Here is a 19,258-nt window from a genome sequence, read left to right as displayed (position 1 = left end):
GGTACTAATTTGCTTAGGAAAAACGTAGAAAATTACTTCAGTTTTATTAACCGCTGTCCCTCTTTTCTTTTTCTCTGGCCTTTTAATTCCTAGTAAGAATATATATATTTTTTTGGTATTCTCTCTTTAAAAATAAAAAGTCAAACAGCTGATAAAAAATATTTGTTAGATTACGGAATTATATATTTTACTGAAATATAAAATTCAAAATAATTAGTTTGGAAAAATCTTTTTTTGATTCATATTCGAAAATGTATTAATGATTTTGTAAATTAAAGAAGTTTCAATTATAAATAACTGTTTCGCTAAGATTTAAATAACTGCATATTAGTTAAATTGTTTGGAAGTGAACCGCGTTTGAAATATTTGACTTTTTATGCAGGAAAAGACATGGTGTTTCACGTTATATTTCATCTCACCAAATATTATTAAACTTCTAAATTTATTTCTCACCTATCCTGACATGAATAAATAAAAAGAAATAATGAAAAAAAATATATTTAATGAAAATTCCGAGTCAAAGTGTTAATGCTGACGCTCAGTTCATTTAAGTAATGTAATAGATGCATATTGAAATACTAAAAAGTAAGCCATTATGTTACAAAAAGCAACATTTATGGAGTTCAGGTACTTATTCGTATAGATTAATCGTAAACAAGCGCCATACTATTATTGTCGCCAATGATGCTTAATTAATATGGGTAATTCCTATTATATAAATTAAAAAAATTACTTATTTACAAAAATTCCAAGTTAATGGTTAATTTCGATAGTATGCCTAATAATGTTGAATACAGTTAATCTCAATTTTAATGGGCTGAACAACAAAAAACAGGTTTTGTTATGTTTTTGCTTATTAATTTTGTCAGTATATACCGTTCAGTTTTGTCCACGATTTCATTGGGTTGTTCAGTACCGAGTTATTGTTTTTTTTGATTTTATTAATCCTGTTCGAAGAGTGGATATTCAGCTAGTTGAAAATAAAAAAAAGTTGAATTACAGTTCGTTAAAAATAAGTTAACTAACGCTTTTCGTTTTCCGAATTTTTCTCAGGTCAAGAGCTAGCCCTTGTACAATACTTATCAATATTTTAGTCAAATAACTTCTAAACGTACTATTGGACGTATTTTCAAAATTTTAATTAAATATAGTAGCATTAAATTCTAACTTGAGATTCATTTAAACTGAAATAGTTGCAGTGTTATAGTAGTAGCACCTTGGATACATATGTACTATAAAATAGTATCTTTCTCTTGATATACATCTTCAAGAAAGAATAAATAAATGAGATAAATTTTCTTTTGAATATATTTATTTTTAGTGGTAAGAGTACAGCATATGTAAAAAGTATAAAAAAGGAAGAAAAAAAAATTATTCAAGTTGGATCTGAGAATTTGAAGCACGTATATTTGTTTTTGTTCTTACACAATAGACAGAGTATGGTAGCTAGCTTGACTCTATGAAGGTGCTTGCAGATGCAATCATATAAGGTCTATGACCACTATCAGTGGCATCATCCTGAGAAAAAGAGCAGCTAAGTCTTTCTTTATAACTATTGCATAGCTGCCAACCTTAGGAATCAAAAATGAGGAACACTATATGCGACAAAATTATACGCACTAATTACGAGAGTAAGATAAAAATTTAATTATTAAATCATAACATTAATAGACATATATTTAAATATGTAAATTAGTAAAACAAAACTATAAACACTATCTTTGGTGGGAAACTTATAATATTAATGTTTTACAATTAGGAATACCGGTATAATATATTAAAAACAAACATTACCTATTAATATATAATTATTTATCTCCAAATTATAAAACACTGGTAAATAATAATCTACATCATAAACAAATATTTCTGATGCAAGTGTTTAAATACTACAAAAAAAAAAAAATTTCCAAAAATAATAATTTAGTGAAATAATCAGCAACAGACAGCTATTGGAATAATATTTTCCAATAAAAAGCTACTAAAAATTACTTTAGCACAATAATCACAGGATGCATGCTTGTGGCGATCAGAAAAAAGGATTGGTTTAAAATCAAAAATTTTATGAAAATTCAGAATTTTTATAAAAATATCAGATTGGATTTAAAAATTAGGAACAAATCCGAAAAATTCTGAACAGTTGGCAGCTATGCTATTGTCTGCTTAGTCAGCTGTAAAATAAAAGCATTTTTCTAGATAAAAAAATAGAAATCGTGTTACTTTAAAATTCTACAGTGGATCAGAATCCAATCAAAGACTTCAGTTATATTAATAACTGACAACCGTGCCGGAAAATAAAGAGCTTAATTATTTTTATGAATTTAAAAAATATACAATTATATTTAATACATATAGCAAAATCAATGACTGAAATGTTATCTTGTTACGGTACAGAGATATTCTTCAAACTAAATGAGACTCTGCATAAACCATTGTAGAAAATCAAGTCCTGGTAAATATATCTCACAGAAAAGCTTTAAGCAGACAATGCTGTGAGACCATTCCCCGGGACAAACATGAATCATCAGCAGAATCCAGGCAAAAGCTAGAAGAGAACAAGTTGCTTCAAATTAATATTGTAATCAAGATACCTTGTTAAGATTTCAACCAATGGTTAAGTATATAGATAAAAGCACAACTCTTCAAATTGTGAATCTAATAAAGGATTGCATACATTAGTTTAAATCAATTTGAATTATAGAGTGAAAGAACATTTAGCACAGAAGTATAAGTTTTAAGTTATAAGCACAGATTAACAGAATTTTTTTTTTATTATTAAATCTGGCATATCCATCTTTTTCCACGCATATGGCATACTTGCGACACTTTCAGAGTGGTCTCACAACTCTTTTGGGTGGAAGCATCGCTCAAACTCATACTCGGGGGATTTGACACATCTGTCACTTTAAAATCAAGACATAAAAAAGGAGTGTAAATTATTGCAACATTAGCTTCGTTGCTCGATTTTTTCTTTTTGCAGATCCCCAATTTAGTCAGGTTACTTACATCTGAAAGAGAGGGAAAGTGTCTGATTAATATTATTTAATATTTCTATTGCAGCATCAATCAGGGTTTACATATAAAGACTAATGGCTTTAAGAACAAGACAATCACAGCATTTAATAGTTAGTCACAGCACAGATTTTATTATATTTTCTTTACACAACATAAATGACCCCACAGCCAATTGTTCAGTTGGTGTGTGCACTGTTGAGTCACCGTTTACCCTAGAGACAGCCACGTAGGCTTCTTAAAGGCACGAGTCCATGATGGATCATGGAATGTGCATGTTGTGTTATCCCCACGCTGACTTTTAATGATGAGCCAGTACATGTTGATGTGTTTGTCCATTGTTCAGGTTTGATTGCACTGTTCCCAGTTTTTTAGTATCTAATCATCTAAATTCTGTTGACATCACCAGTTCCTTAATGAATATTATTTTCTAAACCTTTTACAAGAATAAAAAAATAAAATCATAAATTAATTTTCTAAACTTATTAGTATCTAGATCAAACATTAAATTAGTCTTTATTTAGAATGCAATAAATGCCACTGATAAAAACAAAAGTAATAAATATTTTTGAAATAATCAAAGTAAAAGAATATATATTATTAATAAAAGAGGAATATACTAACTGGTAGGGCACTGTCTTTTCCTTAACCACGGTGTGATTAAAGACAAATACTGATAAACATTAAAAGATCATTTAATTCATTCTGACTTTAATTATTTTATTAATACTGTAATAATTTATAAACAGTGCTGTACTAACAGTAAACAATCCGTACTATAACAATACAGTTGGGGAAAAAAAAACTCACAACGATTAAGGTATAATGCCACTGTTAAAAACAGGGTTGGCAGGTTTTTGACACGTGACAGTTTTTGACAGTTTAAACCATGGTTTAAACCGTCACGTCAAAAACCTCACTGTCAAAAATGTCAAAAACCTATATTCATATGTGAAATTTAATTAATACATAAAATTTATATATTTTTTATAAAGGATAGTGTTTCTAAATATGTTCTAGAAAAAATAAATTTAAAATTTTGAAGAAACACTTATATTTTGAATAGTAACCAAAATCTTGTACTTTTGAAAGCTCACATCTTTTGTAATATTATGTATTCATTTTCATGAGTTATTGAAAATCTGCAGTGATATTATTAAGAAATTTATTTATAACCAAATTTAGTGTATAGTACAGATTATACTAAAAATTAGACATTTTTAAAGATAAACATTAGCAGTTTTGTACACTAGACATCTTTTAAAGAAAAATCTTTTTAATATTCTTTTAAATCTTCTTAATAATCTTTTTAACATAAGACAATACAAATTTAAGTGCTTTCTGTTAAATACACAGAGTAGTTAGTGTCGATTTACAGTATATTCAGCCTATTCATTTATTATGCTGAAAATTTAGTTTATCCAAATACTTGTGAATTTCATTTTGCTGAATACTACTATATATATAGTTTTGTTGAATATCTGAATATTCAGCTGTTGAATAATTACTTTTTGCTTTCAAGATATGCATTATTTGTATTCTTAATACAAGAAGGGGAAAAAATTAAGAGGTAAAAATTGCTTTAAAATGATAAGTGTAATAATTATAAATAAATATAATAAACAATATGAATTATATTTATCATTATTCACAAATATAACTACTTTTAAATTCAAATTAACATACTGGATAATAAAGATATTCGGTATAACATTAAAAATTTTTTTCATACACTTGTATCAAGTTTGTATTTATACAACATAACTTGTAAGTTCCTTATAAATATTAGTTATATGTTCCTTATATGTCAAAAATGCATAGTAATAAACTTTTAATTTTCTTAAGTATCAAAAAAGAAATTTTTTTTTCAAAATATAAATATTTAAAAAAATTTTGTGCAAAATTTTTCTGCACATGCATTTGAATATACATTTCTGAGATTTTAAATCTGTTATTTTACCTTAATTTCATTAAAAAATATTTTAAAACCTGCTGATTACCTATAGTATAATTAAATTTCAATATAATGCATGGCAACTGTTGGTAGTTTTGAAGTTTATATATTTTTTTGGCAAACTTTAGTTTTTGACATTTTTGACGGTTTAAACTAGTATTATACCCTTGTCATGTCAAAAACCACTTTTTGACGTCAAAAACCCAACCCTGGTTAAAAATATACAATTCTCCAAATAATCAAAACATTATAGTAATAAAAGAGAAAGATACTAACTGAGACACTCATATTAGCTTCTGTTGAGTCTAGATCTAATTTAAGCTAACAAAGAATAGAATTAGATCAATCTCCGTGCAATCTAAAATTTTTTATAATCTCTTTTAGTGTTGAACATATACCCATTGCTATTTAGAAATAGCAATTGGCATTATTCATTAGCGTTATTAGCATTATTCATTTAGTATATTTTACCAAAGGCATTTAAAGTGGAAGAGTATTAATTCAGGTACAATGCTCTAAACAATCTTCCCTCTGTCCTTTAAGGGTAGAACCAGAATCATTGAGAGAGAGAACTAGTCATAAAATATTCTATTGCAGCTAAAAAATTTTCTGCATTGTGTAAAGTAGCACAGATAAGAATATTAGAAAAAAAAACACTCTCTACTGAATATTTTTCTTTACAGCATCATAGTACTAAATCTGTTCAAGTACTGTCAGGGATCTGTCCAGACATTCTGTAAAAGGTCCGTATTTGTAAAATTGGGAAAAATTACTTGTAATTTGTGAATATAAAATAAATGTTAAGTCACATTCTTTCAACCAGGGTCCTGCTTTTGTGAATTTGTGCAAATAGGGTCTGTTATTGCAAAAAAAAAAAAAAAAAAAAAAAAAAAAAAAAAAAAAAAACTTTTTCAAGGAGTTTTTAAATTGTAAACACTTACAAGATTATGCCCAACACTGTAAAATTATAATTAAAAAAATTAAAATTTAAAAAATAAACAGCAATTGCTGCTACTAAATTAGAGATGCAACATACAAATATTTGGTATTTTGCCTATACTGCTGAACGCAGAATATTCATTTCGGACAAATAAAGGCAGACACATCTGCCGAAGACAGAATTTATTTAGATTACATCTGTCGTCCCCCCCCCCCCGGGAAGGGTTTATTCGATTAACAAAACAATAATGAAGATAAATGAATTTGTGAAGGGTCTGAGTAAAGGATAAATTATTTTGTGAAATGTCCGTTTCTATGAAAAGATATTTTGTGAATAGTTCGTTAACGGACCCAAATCTCTTCTAAACAGATATCTGACAGTGACTACTCTTTCTTATTTGTATGGGATGAGTTCTGGTTATCTGGCTAAATGTCAAGACAAGATTACAATATTTTTATATTATTAGTATATAAAGTTGTGTATAAATACACTTTTTTTTAAGCAACTTTGCTATGCATTCTTCAAAGATGTTTGCCAGTTGAATATGGCCCTGGCAGTTTAAATGCATGTGATCTTAACCAATACATTCATCCACAGATAAAGCTGATTCACAGAACATTAGCCCAAGTAAAATTCACAAAGTTTTAATTACTTCATTGAATCGCTTTACAGTGACGTTTTCAAGATTAACAAAATGTTGATGCATACACTGATCTTTTAGCAAGAGAAATTTCTAAACTCTTCGTTCGAGAAAAACAACTCAGGAATATTTCTGTATAGTGATCCGCCGCGCCAACTACAATCCTCAAGGAGTTCAACAGATTTTAAACTTGCAAATTTAATAACAAACAAACAAAAAAATAATGCATGTAGATAGTTGGCCGGGGGTGGTTACGAGTTATACCTTCCGAGTTCTTTTCCCTTTTTTTTAGCCTGGCGGCCCAGAATTATTCTTTCACAGATCACTAAACAAGATCTCCCCAATAACCCCACAAATTTTATGAGCCACACAAGCCAGTTTTTTAAAGTTGGGCATTGTACCCAATTGCACATCATTAGTTCCTTTATTTTTAAGAAAAGCAAAATAAATTATTATTTTATAGCACAACCATAAGTAATATTAATAAAAAAATAAATAAGTATCTGAATTAGAATAATTACACAAGATACTAACAATGCCAACAAATGGTTTATATACATAATCATTAAATATGTAAATAAATTACATTTCAACTTACCAACATGAATTAAGACAAAAACACAATCGTCCCTTCACAACTGCACACTTAATTTGTCCACACCGATTCCAGGGTGTGCAAACATCGATATCCCATTTTCATTCTGCATTTAAGTAATTAGCCAAATACTTCGCCAGGGAATCACCTAGTAAAAAAGTATTTTATGAAGAGAAAGAAGAAATATGAAAAGTTTGCTTTACATTGTCCACATAAACTGTCAAAAATCTTAGGGTAATGAAAAAAATACAATTATAGATATAGTTTGAGAAGTTAAATAATTGAAAAAATTCAATTTCATATTAATATCCAATAAAGATAACTTAAATTTAAGATAACTTGCTAATCTGAATTATCTTCTAATTTATTATAGTATTTGTATTATGTATTTTAAATAAAACAAATTGTTTTGCACATAAATGTGATACACCTATAGAATAAAATTTTTTTTTGAAAGTATGCATGCTCATAATTTATTCAATAGTTAAGACAACCTAAAAGAATAATAATGAATGCAGTAACTGTGAATGAAAATGATAAATATTATCTAAATTTGTTCCATTTCTCTCAGAATTTTTTTTTTAGATTAGTTTACAATAAAATTGAAACAAATTATTTTAGACATGATCAAAACCCTCTTCACTATTTTTAAGAAAATTCAATATTAATCTTTCTATATAAAATAAATTTTAATTAGCAATATATTTCATAGAAAAAAAAGATACCTCTGTATTATGTCACTAAAATAAACATAAATCAAGTAATTTAACTAAATGAAATTTCATTACTAAACTGCTTCACACAATTTCGGCAGATCAAACCAAGGATTTCTAAGGAAGCAGAGAAAAACTTAGATAAATGAATTTTTTTTATAACGATTTTCTTAAAATACATACATTTTACATATACAGGAGAAGCAAACTATTTACTTTAAAATCTAAAGCGTGGTATTCACAGATATTTAATAAAATTCATTAATCTTTTTTAAATTTCATGTAATTTTCTTATATACTGCTATGAAACATACACTAATATTATAAATCTTTAATTAATAAGAATTACCTGTAATTAAAACATTCATAATGATAAAATATGAAATCCCGCGCAGCCAAATACAGAAAATGGCTTCCTCTAACAATAGCTTTTGTTTAAACAACGCCAATTGCTTTGGCGAAAAAGTTTGGTCACACAATCAATATAGGGTTATAAGAAGATTGATGGATAAAAGCTAGCGTCAAGCTCACTCCGCCCAGTTACCAATAGACGAGAATAGTGGTGGCGCCCCCCTCTTCTGACCGTATCTAAACAAACCTCGCTTGTGCGCAGCTTAATGCTATTTGAATAGGCTTTATACTGATACTTTGTTATTTCAATTTTTTTTATAAAAAAATAGATTTCTTTCAGTAGAAAACTGATTTTTCTGGTAAGAAACAGTTCATATTATTAAATTAAGAAGGTGTGAGTTTGAAAAAATGTGTTAATATTAATAGAAACGATTTTATTTAATACTGATTGCTAAGCCTTGTGATTTAAGTTTTGTTTACATTTCGACACGTTGATATGTATATATAAATATATTATATTTATTTGTCATTTTTGTTAAACATGGCGTGGAAAGCTGTTACAACTTTTAACATTAATTTTTCTTTAAGGCTAATTGTGTGTTTCTTTCTGTTTTTTTAAATTTTTTGTAATGTAAATAATTTATATTGAGGTCGTTTTGTTGACTGTGTTAAGGTGCCTTTATTAATTTAATCAAGCATTATTGATTAAAATAAAGGAAAAAAAAAGCGCATTTTTTTCTTTCTCTCTCTCTCTTTGCCTGCAGTATATTTAAGTAGGTTATTTTTAATTATATGAATTTTCCTATCCATTCCATTATGTGTCTAACAATTTAAATGTTTATGATGTGATAGAACATAGACTTTTTGATTAAAAAACAAAATTGCAATCTTCTTCGTATATGTAGAATTTTTAATAAATCCTAATAAAGATATTTATTTAGATTTTGTTGACTGTGTTAAGATCCCTTTACTAATTTAATCAAGCATTATCCATTTAAATAATAGCCTATTCTTAACTAAATACTTATTCCAATCTATTTCATGAGTTGTACACTTAAAAATTAAAATTCTTATAAGTAATAAAACATTGGCTTTTTGAATAAGTATTAAAATTGTAATCTTCATTGTTTCAATAGTCCCGCAGTGGACTGATCGTTAAGACACGGTTCCCAGCAGATAACCGAAGTCAAGCATCACTGCCTGCGGTCAGTGTGCCGGTGGGTGACTACTTGGATCAGTCTACAAAGGGACCGAGGCTGTGTGGTACAGGTCCTCGTTAAACTGTTCTACCGTAAAGTGCTCGACTTCGCGTGCCTTTCGTTGGGCTACCGAAGCAGGGGTTCCATCCCCCCTGCAGAGGATCAAAATTGCGATGGCTTGTCTTCGGATCATCCTCAGGGAAGTTTCCCAGTCCGTCGCCAATAGCCCATTGTGCAGCTCTAGTGTGACGTAAATTAACAACCAACAACATTGTTACAATGATTATATCAATGATATGTGAAATGTTTTTACAAAGCCTAATAAATTTAACTGAGATATTATATCTATAAGTAATTATTATGTTTTAGTTATTCATGGCTAGAAAGAGCGTTATAAAATTCCATCACATCGCTGCTTTTTTTGCTAGCGAGCCTAAACTTCTGGAAAAGGCCGAAAATGCAGTTGAATCTGGCCATGTGAAATCAATGGATTATGACGGGGAGAAGTTCATTGTTAAAGCAACAATTGATGCTAGCATGAAAGATAAATCCTATGCTGTTCAGGTTTGTGGTATTTCTCTAATTTTTATTTTTTATTTACTATTATTCCATATATTCTTTAATCTTACGTTGTATTTTATTTTTATCTTTCTCTCTCTAGCTTTATTTTAAAAATGTTTACATAATATTGATTTGATAATTATTATAAATTTTTAATTGCTATTAATTACTTTGTCTTTTTGCTTCTTGTAGATTATTTTTAAGAAAGATGGCTCTGTGGACAGTGGACACTGTCAATGTCCCAGGGGAACAGTTTTATGTCATCATATGGCAGCAGCACTTATATATGCTCACCATAACGTATCAGTGACGGATCAACTGTGCAGGTGGAATTTTAAGAAGCAAACGAAGAAAACTTCCAACATTCAGACTGTTGATCAGCTTTTCCCTTCCAAAAAATTTAAAGTCACGAAGCCGTTCTCTCAAGACAGCATGAGAAAGGAATTTCACGCTGATATTTGTAAGCAAGACGCTATTGTGGGGTTTTCTTGGCTGCTGGATGATGAGCCGCCTCCAGCTACGTTGAACCACGTTTCAATGGAGGACATTTTATTTTCAAAGGAAAGTGCACCCTTTGATTCTGCTTCTTTTCTTGAGAAGGCGAAATTGTCTCCGGAAGACATATCTTCCATAGAAATGGAGACGAGAGGACAAAGTTCCAACTGGAAATGGGCAAGATACAGAAAATTTCGCCTCACAGCCAGCAATTTTGGCTTTGTTATTAAGGCCATGAAGCGGAATAGTTATCCGAAGTCTCTATTTACGCGACTTGAGGGCTCCAAAGATTTGTCCAAAATCAAGCAAATCCAATGGGGCCTTCACAATGAAAAAGCTGGTGTCTGTGTATTGGAGAAAACGTTAAATGTTAATGTTAGTGAAAGTGGGTTGTGGCTCGAATCATCTGGATTGCTTGGTGCTAGTCCTGATGGATTTTTCCGTAATCAGGATGGCTCCACAAGTATATTGGAAGTCAAATGCCCTTTCAAATATCGAGAGGATAATCTGAATGAAAAATTAAAATTGGTAAAGGATTATATCCTCCACATCAACAATGATGTGTATGTGATCAACAATACGCATGAGTACTACCACCAGATGCAAGGGCAACTAGCCATTTCCAATGCCAAGTCTTGTTACCTTGTAATTTGGACTCTAAAATCATGTATTATCTTTGAAGTTATGAAAGACGAGAATTGGAGATACCTGCCTTTACTTAAAGAATTTTATTTAAACAAGTGGATGCCATGGCTCCTACAAAATCATGCTTCATCTAATATTTAAATCAATTTCATTTCAAAATTTTCATCTAAATTATTGCTTTAACTAATCTAATTTAATTAATCTCATTATTAAAAGTAATTTTAACTATTTCTTTAATTAAATCTTTAAAATGTTTTTGTGAATTTAAATTTTTTTTTAAAATTCATTACATAATTACAGTTCATAAATTTTATTTACTTTAAACCTCTTTAATTCCTTAATTTAATATCTACATCAAAATTATAAAATTAATTCTGAGAATTTGCATTTTTATACCAAAATATTGAGATTTTATATTTCATCCACTATTTTTATAAATTAAGTTGCAAAATTTGGTGCATATAGTTCTACCTAACTGTCAAAATTTTTAATTTATAAATAGTAATTTCTTTTCTAAATTTTATAATGTTAACAATTTAAAATTTCATGTATAATATTAGACCTCGTATTGTATAATTTATTGTTTATACAATCATTTTTTAGATTATATAAACAGAAAGAGTATAAAATAATTAACATGGCAAAATGTCATGGGTCATTATTTTATGCTCTCGTTAACAAGGTAACAAAGATTTTAATAAAAATAGATCAGGTTGATTAATAATCTGTATAACTCGTAAATATTTTGCCATATAATGTCTGTTTATTTTTCGATAATGTCTACCTTGTTAACGTTTTTTTTTTTTTTTTATTTATCTGGCGTAAGCCTGGAAATATTTAATTCTTGCATGTTGTAAATTTATTATTAACAATTTTTAATCTTATGTGCATGCACAAATCTTTTAATTCCCTTGCATGTTTTAAGTTTTATCTTAAATGAATTTTTGGTATTTGCGAGGCAGCATTTAAAGGGGAACTTTGAATATACTAGTAGTTTGAAATATACTAGTAGAGAAGAATGTTCAACTCGCATATTTCCTGTGTAACTGCTGCCTCGTTTATCTTATTTTGTCTGGCATATGCCTGGAAAATTTTTATTACTGTAATTCATATCCTTGTACTAATGTTTTTACCCTTGCATGTTTTAGGTGTTATATTAAATGATCTAACGGTATTTCTGAACCAGCATTTAGAATTGCTGTTTGTTTTTGAAAACACAAAAGTATGCTGAAAGTGTGAAATATATTAGATGGGAAGAATGTTCAACTGCTGCCTCATTTATCTTATTTTGTCTGGCATAGGCCTGGAAAATTTTTATTACTGTAATTCATATCCTTGTACTAATGTTTTTACCCTTGCATGTTTTAGGTGTTATATTAAATGATCTAACGGTATTTCTGAACCAGCATTTAGAATTGCTGTTTGTTTTTGAAAACACAAAAGTATGCTGAAAGTGTGAAATATATTAGATGGGAAGAATGTTCAACTGCTGCCTCATTTATCTTATTTTGTCTGGCATAGGCCTGGAAAATTTTTATTACTGTAATTCATATCCTTGTACTAATATTTTTACCCTTGCATGTTTTAGGTGTTATATTAAATGATCTAACGGTATTTCTGAACCAGCATTTAAAATTGCTGTTTGTTTTTGAAAACACAAAAGTATGCTGAAAGTGTGAAATATATTAGATGGGAAGAATGTTCAACTGCTGCCTCATTTATCTTATTTTGTCTGGCATAGGCCTGGAAAATTTTTATTACTGTAATTCATATCCTTGTACTAATATTTTTACCCTTGCATGTTTTAGGTGTTATATTAAATGATCTAACGGTATTTCTGAACCAGCATTTAAAATTGCTGTTTGTTTTTGAAAACACAAAAGTATGCTGAAAGTGTGAAATATATTAGATGGGAAGAATGTTCAACTTGCATATTCCTGTGTAACTGCTGCCTCTTTTATCTTATTTTGTCTGGCATAAGCTTTGAAATGCTTGAATATTGCATTTAATTCCCTTGCTTGTATGTACTTATTTTTTTTATTCATTGCTTGTTTTTTTTTTTTACTTTTAAATATTTTTAGGAAAATAGACTGCAGGCAGCCTCTGATGAATCAACTTCAATTACTGTGATTGGCCGTGACAATTGTAGTGCTAGATGTTTGCCTGTACTTAGCTCGTATATTTTTTTTCAAATATAAAAAAATACGATCTGGTATAGTCTTACTCATTTGGCCGATGTTGTCTGAAGAACATGAAAGTTGTTTCTTTGAGCATGAAAGAAGTCTCCATTTGGGTGAGATCAACAATAGTAAGTATGTTTACTATTTGAAGACAATTGTAAAGCTTAATTTCTTTTAATATAATAGAAATATATATATATATAAAAGCTTTTAGTATACTTTAAGTGTTGTAGACTATCTATTTGAAGTGAGTTTATAGTAGAATATTTTTGGCAAAAACTTTATACATTCAGAATATCTATGATATTCAAATTTTATTTACACATAAACTGAAATTGAAGGAATGAAATAATGGCAAGTAAGCTACAATGCTAGATCAAGATGTTGCACATTATAAAATTTTTAATTGTGTAATAAATATTGAGAAATATTTAACTATTTATATAACACTAAATTGCCCAAGGAAAAATTTTTTGACTGCTTTTTACTTTTTAATTCGAATTACAATGATGTATATAATGACAAAATTTCTTATAGTTTTGTGATTTTTTCATTGTTAATATTTAATAATAACGTGTCATATAACTATAAATAATTATATTAGATTTTCCATTTGGAGTGAGTTAAAAGTGTAGAATTTTTGAAAAAAACTTCGTTCAGACAGAAATATCCGTAAAATTCAAATTTTATTTACACATAAATTGTAGGAATCAAATAAGCTAATGCATATCTAAAATCAAGATAAATTTACAATACTGGATCAAGATGTTGCACATTGAAAAAGTATGGAATAAATACTAAGTATGTAAGTATGGAATAAATACTAAGAAATATGTAACTATGTATATTTAACATTAGATTGCCCAAGGAAGTAATTTTAACTGCTTTTCAATTTCAATTCGAATTACAATAATGTATATAATGACAAAATTTCTAAGAATTTTGTGACTTTTTGTACAACGTATAAATTTTGTTGTTGTTAACATTTAATCTAGTGTTAAACAGAACTTAACATTAACTAAGTTAAATATTAATACAAAATAAAACAGTGACACTTCAGAGCGTCAACAATGTTATAAGTGATTTGCAGTAGTTACAAAGAATTTTCATGACAAACATAAAGATTCAATTTTAAAATGGCATATTAAACTCATTATTATCACTTCTCGCAACAAAAACATTAAATAGTGAAACATTGCTATAAATAGCTAAGTGTAAGCACTCAAGTGTGTAACTATGCTGGATATGAAGCAAGGTTCATAGATTTAACCGAAAGAGTTAAAAAATCAAACTTATGCAAAAAAAAAAATACAATTCTTTTATAAATAAATATTTTCTTAATTTGCAAGTGTTGAGAATGTTCGCAATCAAAGCTTGAGCAGTATTAGAGAAACACACGTTTATAACTTTTTTTTAAAGTTTAAACTAAGAACAAAGTGAAAATTTATTATGCAAAAAAAAAATCATATTAATGAAATCTAATGAGTTAAAAAATCATAAACTTAGGCAAAAAAAAAAAAAAAATACAATTCTTTTATAAATAAATATTTTCTTAATTTACAAGTGTTGAGAATGTTCGCAGTCAAAGCTTGAGCAGTATTAGAGAAACACATGTTTATAACTTTTTTTTAAAGTTTAAACTAAGAACAAAGTGAAAATTTATTATGCAAAAAAAATCATATTAATGAAATCTCATAATTTCAATTAAAAATATATTTATTCAAATAATTAATAATAACTTTATTTCTTATATTTTTTAAAAAAGATAAAATAATCCTATGAAATTAAAAATGTCCAAATCAAATCAGTTTCTTTAGGAGAAAAAAAAAATCATAAATCCTGATACAGTATGTTATAAAATCATGATCATATCATGCATTATACAGGGATCACCTAATAAAGAAATCTTCACTTTTATACTTCTAAATTGTAAGAAAGTTTCAGAAAAGTATTATGAACAATGGAAAAAAAAGGTTACTTTATTCTTTATTAATGAAAAAATTAATATAAGGATGAAATAAAAATCAATAAAAAATAACGAAATAAAAAAAACTTCCATTTTGTTTCACTTTAGATATAATTTTTTTAAATGAAAATCAAACTTTTTAAAACTTTAAAATTAATAATGTAAAATATAATTTAGAACCAAATAAATTGTTGATAAATGTAATTAAATAAAATTAAACACTAATGGTTATTAACTGCACTGGTTTTAAATAGTAGTTTTAGAAGAATAAATATTAATATTAAAGATATAGAAAAATATACAAACAAAAAATTTATGTACAAAAATATTTAAAAAAAACTTCTTAATCTACAAGCAAGAATTCATGAAGAAAGAAAGCAGTATCAATTTATGAAAAATATTTTAAATTATTATATTTAAGGAAATAAAATGTTAAAAGCAATAAACGAATTTAAAATAATTTAGAAATATTATAATTTTAAGGTTTTATATTATAAAGATGTTGTACCTCTTTGAGGAGTGGAGGTTGAAAATTAGTTAAGGCAACACATACTTGTAAAATTTTGGAACTATGAGGAAAAAGAGATTTTGGTAACATTTTTGTGATTTTAAAAACTTTAATGCGCCTTATAGCTCTTTCAACATGAATTCTTGCCCGAGCAATTTTTTTAGTGCTATTAATTTGGATGGGGGTGAATTGTGAGGCAGATAAAAAGGGTGGAATGTTCACAGCAACCCCATCAGGCACAACATCAGAAATCAGGAAGCCTTTATCTGCCACAACAAGATCCCCAGGCTGAAAAACATTATTAACATTACAATTTTTAAAAAGCTCTTTATCGGAAGTAGATCCGGGATACATTTCACTAGTGTAAGTAATAACACCATTTGGAGCTACTCCAATTAGAGCTTTCATAGTATGTCGATGTTTATAGGAGCTGTAAAACAGCCGCTGATGAGACATTTTTTTTGGTCTTTGAACACAAAAATCAGTGCAGTCAATAACCATCCTGCAATTCCTAAAATTCATAAAACATGAGGGCAAACACAACTCATTTTTAACTTGTGTTGGTACAATTGCCATTAGACAATTGTACAGCACCTCATGTAGACAGTAAAGCCAAGTTAAAAAAACATTTGTTATGGTACCTTCACTTACTTGGAATCGAACACCAAGATCAGTGTGAGTGGGATTCAACTTTAATTTCATTAAAGTCACCAACAACTGATCTTTTCGATCCAAGCAAGTGACATTCCATTCTTCATAATACTTGTCTAACACCTTATCACAATTAGAAAATATAATATTGAAAATTTCCTTATTAGGTAAACCTGTATAATGCATGATATGATCATTATTACTTTCTATACTATGAAACCCGAATGGCTTCTTCTTTAAAAATTCCTGCTCTGCCAAAGCGTTTTTCAAACTTAAATTCTCCTCCTTCAGTTTGAGGTTCTCCTCCTTCAAATTGGCGATTTCTTGAAGGAGTGTCTGAATATCAGCAGCAGCAGCAGCAAAAGACTGGGGCACAGTGGAGGTAAGTGGAACAGCAGAAACTGAAGGATTTGCTGATATGTTTCTAAAATAAAAACACATAAATGTATTGTAATCATATTTCATTTAAAAAAAAAGCATGTCATAAATTCAGTAATATATAATAATAAAATAAATATATACTGCAAAGCATTAAAATTTAATTCATGTAAAGATCAAATGAATTGTCAAGAAAGTTGAAGGTTATATGAACAAAGAAAAAAAAAATATTTTGGAATAACAAACTGGCCTAATGTTATTCCCTTATACTTAATGTAAGCCAATTTCTTATTCAAAACTACTTTGAACATAGGTGTCAATTGAGTTCTACATCGAGTAGCTGAGTAGTTACTACAACTTCAAAGCAATTTGTAGTCACTACATAAACTACTTTAGTAATGGTGTAATAGTAAATTAATGTAGTTTTTACACATACTTTGAACAGATATACCTTGAACGAAAGTCAGAATAAGAAAATAACTAATTTTTTTTTTCATCATTGTAAGAAATAATACAAGACATTTATGTAGATAATACTTTTAAACGCGGAAGACATATCAGATATACTGAGGAGGAGAAACATAATATATATATACCATTTCAACAAAACTGTTAGAATCCAATATTGAAATACCTTTTTTTTGAAGCTTTTTCAGGAGATTGAAAATTAAAAATCTTATTCTTGTTGTGCTCAAAAAGCGTTGGCCCATTTTCTTTTAAGCCATCTTTAAAATGGCATTGGCATATTACGTGATTCTTTGAAACTTGAATATCATCTCTCCTATAAAGCAAATTAAAATTCTTTACTAATATGCAATTAAAGAGACAAAAAAATTATGAAGTTATATTAAGTTGTAATTAATTTACCTTATATTCCTAATCCATATTTTTTGCACCTTCGGATTAGCAGGAATCCGAAAAAAGCGACAGGTGTCTCTCTGGTTGTAATGTTTGCAACCAGGGGCAATACACATAACCATTTTCAAACCTTTAAATAAATCATCAATAAATTACAAACATATGTTACATTCAACAAAAATTTAAAATCCATAATACTGAGTAATGTTTAACAAATTTACAGATACATAATATCATATAAATTAGATTTATTAGGCTTTAATAAAATTCTACATATACGAAGAAGATTGCAATTTTGTTTTCTAATCAAAAAGTCTATGTTCTATTACATCATAAACATTTAAATTGTTAGACACATTTAACGGAATGGATAGGAAATTTCATATAGTTAAAAATAACCTATGTAAATATACTGCAGGCAAAGTGTAGAAAAAAAAATTTTGCTTTATTTTTCCATTTATTTTAATCAATAATGCTTGATTAAATTTATAAAGGCACCTTAACACAGTCAACAAAACGACCTCAATATAATTTATTTACATTACAAAAAATTTAAAAAAACAGAAAGAAACACATAATTAACCTTAAAGAAAAATTAATGTTAAAAGTTGTAACAGTTTTCCACGCCATGTTTAACAAAAATGACAAACAAATATAATATATTTATATATAAATATCAACCTGTCGAAATGTAAACAAAACTTAAATCACAAGGCTTAGCAATCAGTATTAAATAAAAACGTTTCTATTAATATTAACACATTTTTTCAAACTCACACCTTCTTAATCTAATAATATGAACTGTTTCTTACCAGAAAAATCAGTTTTCTACTGAAAGAAATCTATTTTTTTATAAAAAAAATTGAAAAAACAACGAATCACAAAAAAGCCTATTTAAATAGCATTAAGCTGCGCACAGGCGAGGTTTGTTTAGATACGGTCAGAAGAGGGGGGCGCCACCACTATTCTCGTCTATTCCTAAATTGACCAAATATCATTATTTTCGTCTCACAGGAACTGCACTACGGACTGTGGATGATTTGAAGACACGCGATCATAATTTTGATCATTTTCGGAGGATTGGCTCCCTCGCTTTGATATCCAAAGGACCTGCGCGTGAAGTTGAGTACTTAATGGTAGAACAATTTGACGAGGAGCAATTCCTTGCTCCTTCGATCTCTTCACAGGCTAATCAAAGTGGTCATCATCCACTCAATGACTACTGCCAGTGGCACTTGTTTTCGGTAATTTACTGCAGTATACGACCCCAAAACTGAACTAAATAAAAAATCAACCAAATATTTATCAATTATGATGTTGTTGTTGTAGTTAATTTACGTCGCACTAGAGTTTCACAATGGGCTATTGGCGACGGTCTGGGAAACATCCCTGAGGATGATCCGAAGACAAGCCATCACAATTTTGATCCTCTGCAGAGGGGATGGCACCCCTGCTTCGGTAGCCCAACGACCTGCACGATAAGTCGAGCACTTTACGGTAGAACAGTTTAACGAGGACCAATACCGCACACCCTCGGTCCCTACGCAGACTGATCCAAGTGGTCATCCACCCGCACACTGACCGCAGCCAGTGATGCTTGACTTCGGTGATC

General features: G+C 28.7%; 2 protein-coding genes and 1 long non-coding RNA gene across 4 annotated transcripts; 1 reads left to right on the top strand and 2 right to left on the bottom strand.

The window, feature by feature from the left end:
• Window positions 1-1,294: 1,294 nt before the first annotated feature.
• LOC147808918 (uncharacterized) lies at window positions 1,295-8,396 on the bottom strand. 2 transcript variants are annotated; one of them, XR_015433676.1, is made up of 3 exons: window positions 8,204-8,396; window positions 7,145-7,289; window positions 1,295-3,448 (listed from the first exon to the last, which is right to left on the bottom strand). It is a non-coding gene; the product is annotated as an uncharacterized LOC147808918 (long non-coding RNA). The 2 variants fall into 2 exon arrangements; XR_015433675.1 differs by having other exon boundaries at window positions 1,295-3,008.
• Window positions 8,397-10,080: 1,684 nt separating this feature from the next.
• LOC147808917 (uncharacterized) lies at window positions 10,081-11,261 on the top strand. Its single transcript, XM_087163645.1, has one exon. It carries the CDS (start codon window positions 10,233-10,235, stop codon window positions 11,244-11,246), a length of 1,014 nt encoding a protein of 337 aa, XP_087019771.1. The 5' UTR covers window positions 10,081-10,232; the 3' UTR covers window positions 11,247-11,261.
• Window positions 11,262-13,952: 2,691 nt separating this feature from the next.
• On the bottom strand, window positions 13,953-18,968 carry LOC147808916 (uncharacterized). The gene is made up of 4 exons (XM_087163644.1): window positions 18,459-18,968; window positions 17,656-17,776; window positions 17,423-17,569; window positions 13,953-16,834 (listed from the first exon to the last, which is right to left on the bottom strand). Exons 2-4 carry the CDS (start codon window positions 17,766-17,768, stop codon window positions 15,730-15,732), a joined length of 1,365 nt encoding a protein of 454 aa, XP_087019770.1. The 5' UTR covers window positions 17,769-17,776; window positions 18,459-18,968; the 3' UTR covers window positions 13,953-15,729.
• Between the last annotated feature and the right edge of the window lie 290 nt (window positions 18,969-19,258).

The sequence above is a fragment of the Parasteatoda tepidariorum genome, chromosome 5 (assembly GCF_982258835.1).
Source record: "Parasteatoda tepidariorum strain Cologne lab strain chromosome 5, Ptep-v5.0, whole genome shotgun sequence".
Taxonomy (NCBI): domain Eukaryota; kingdom Metazoa; phylum Arthropoda; class Arachnida; order Araneae; family Theridiidae; genus Parasteatoda; species Parasteatoda tepidariorum.
Note: the sequence above shows the minus strand (reverse complement) of the source record. Positions and strands in the feature narration are given on the sequence as shown.